Source organism: Alligator sinensis, unplaced genomic scaffold, assembly GCF_000455745.1.
Source record: "Alligator sinensis unplaced genomic scaffold, ASM45574v1 scaffold61_1, whole genome shotgun sequence".
NCBI lineage: Eukaryota > Metazoa > Chordata > Crocodylia > Alligatoridae > Alligator > Alligator sinensis.
Window position 1 is genome coordinate 428,280 of NW_005841986.1, and position 2,371 is coordinate 430,650.

General features: G+C 62.3%; 1 protein-coding gene across 1 annotated transcript in view; it reads right to left on the reverse strand.

Annotated features, from left to right (window-relative positions):
• Nucleotides 1-233: 233 nt before the first annotated feature.
• TWNK (twinkle mtDNA helicase) overlaps nucleotides 234-2,371 on the reverse strand; it is a gene marked incomplete at its 5' end in the record, with an annotated part of 5,389 nt that continues 3,251 nt past the window's right edge. The window contains one exon of the mRNA XM_006021307.3: nucleotides 234-2,253. Coding sequence (XP_006021369.2) covers nucleotides 1,837-2,253 — 417 coding nt within the window. The remainder of the gene's footprint in view (nucleotides 2,254-2,371) is intronic.

Sequence of the window (2,371 nt, forward strand, 5' to 3'; positions counted from 1 at the left end):
TTCCTGCCTATGCAGGGGGTCGGACTCGATGATCTATTGAGGTCCCTTCCGACCCTAACATCTATGAATCTATGGTGACAAGGGCACGCTGCTGGCTCCTGTTCAGGTTCGTGTCCCCTGTCCCCCCAGGTCCTTTTCTGCAGAGCTGCTGCCCAGCCCGTCCCCCCCAGCCTGCACCGGTGCAGGGGATCGCTCCCTCCTCAGTGCAGCACTTTGCACTTGTCCTTGTTGAACCTCCTGAGATTTCTCTTGGTCCAACCCTCCAGTTTGTCCAGGTCACTCTGCATCCTAGCCCTACCTTCCAGCGTATCTACTACATCCCCCAGCTTGGTGGCACCTGGGGCTGCTGCCTGTGGGAAGGACTCGGCGCAAACCCCAAAAATCAAAGGAAATTGTGAACAAAGGCAACAGTCACCCACTCCAAAGCCAGGCACCCCCAGCCTTGCTGCTCTGGGTCCTCTCTCCCCTGGGCACGGCATAAACTCAAGCTGCTTCTTCATGCTACTGATCTACCCAAGAGGAGCTCAGACCTGCAGACAGGGCCTCTGTGATGCCTGCCTGGGCCCACCGGGATGGAGCTGCTCCTGGACCCCCTCCCAGCTCTGCTTGTCCCCTTCCCCCCCAGGCCCATCACACCAAAGGAACAGGGACCAGGGCCGCACCCTGGGCTGGAGCCGAGTGCCCGCAGCGCTGGTCCTGGCTGTACTGCAACCCCGTGACAACACACCATGACTACGGGCCGTGGGGCGAAACCCAGGACCACTCCCGCCCCTCTGAGAACAAGACACAGAGGCACTTGGTTTCCTTGCCAGTTTTTCCTGAGCACGGGGAGCTGACAGATGACAGGGGGCAGCAGCAGAGGCAGTCCCACCAGAGCTCAACTGCCCACAGCCCTGGTAACATGGCTGCACAAACCCCGTCTCCGGCTGGGGGAGAAAGAAGCCCCTTGCCCTTGAGCAGCTGGGGGCTCTTTCCCCATCTGTGGATGCGGGGCAAGGATGGACCCTGGCAGGCAGTGTCCGATTGCTGGTGAATTCGCCCCTCCTGGATTGCTGGTGAATTCCCTCCTCTCCCAGTCTGCAGGTGCTCCCAAACCACCCCAGGGTGGAGGGCACAGTTACTCTTGTAATAACCATCTGAGCCTACAGGCTCCGGAGGGCACCCCCTGGGAACCGGTCCCGAGCTGATGGTGCCTGGCATGGTGAGGCAGCCCTGAGGTGTGAAGGAGAAGAGGCATTCATACCCCGCAAAGGCGGCCCTGCCAGTGCTCCCCACCCCCAGCCTCCCACTGCTCTTCCCCTCCTGGAGGCCAGGGAGAGAAGGTGCCCAACAAGGCAGCAGCTTCGTGACACCACGTCCGCAAGGAGTGAGCAGAGATGCCCCCACGCCAGGCTGACCTGGACACCAGGAAAGCAGCGCTGCTGGGGGGATGGATCTGTTCCCCCCCCCGCGCCAATAGCTGCTTGCAGCCCAGTCAGCATTCAGTCAAAGTCCTGGGGAATGGGAGAAACGTCCCGTCTCCAACCCCACATCTGGCACGTGGTTCTCCGGGGCACAGCTCCAGGGGGGGCATCAGCGATGGGTCTCCCCCACCACACTCTGAGTCTCAGCTCTGTTAGGAAGCACCCCAGTCCTGGCTGGCTTCTCCTCCTGACAGCCAAGGGGGCTGCAATCTGTAGGAGCCCAGGCCGCAGCCCCAAGACACAGCAGAGCCCTGGTGATAGGCTGCCTTGGCACGAAGTCGCAACACCAGGTGCAATACTCCTCTCCACTCCAGCTTGAACAGGCCGGCATGGGCATGGTGCTCAGGCAAGGATGATGCCCAAGAAGCCAGGCTCATGGGTCCTTGGAGGACCCACTGCCCTTGGGCACTGGCTCCTTGGAGAACCCACTGCCCTTGGGCGCAATCACCTTGGGGGCTTTCGCTTTGGGCGCTGTTGCCTTGGGCACCGCCGCCTTGGGGGCCGGCTCCTTGGGCACCGCCGCCTTGGGGGCCGGCTCCTTGGGCACCGCCGCCTTGGGGGCCGGCTCCTCGGGGGCCAGCTCCTCTGTTTTCTCGACCTTAACCTTCTTGAGCTTAGCCTTGCCCTTGGTGAGGCCCGAGAAGGTGAGGGAAGTCTTGCTGAAGTCCAGCGGGAAGATGCCCACATCGCCATCGAAGCGGTTCTTGGACACCTGCAAGTACCGCTTGCCCGGCCCCGACCTCAGCTTCCGGTCCTGGAGGATCAGCACGTTGTCGGCCTCCTGGCTGGCCTGGGGGTGAGACAGACAAATGGGGGGCTGACTGGGGACTGTGGGGTCGCACCCTACAGGCCCCGTGAGCCTGATGAACCCTCCCCATGCTGACCAAGCTCCAGCCACCTGCTGCACC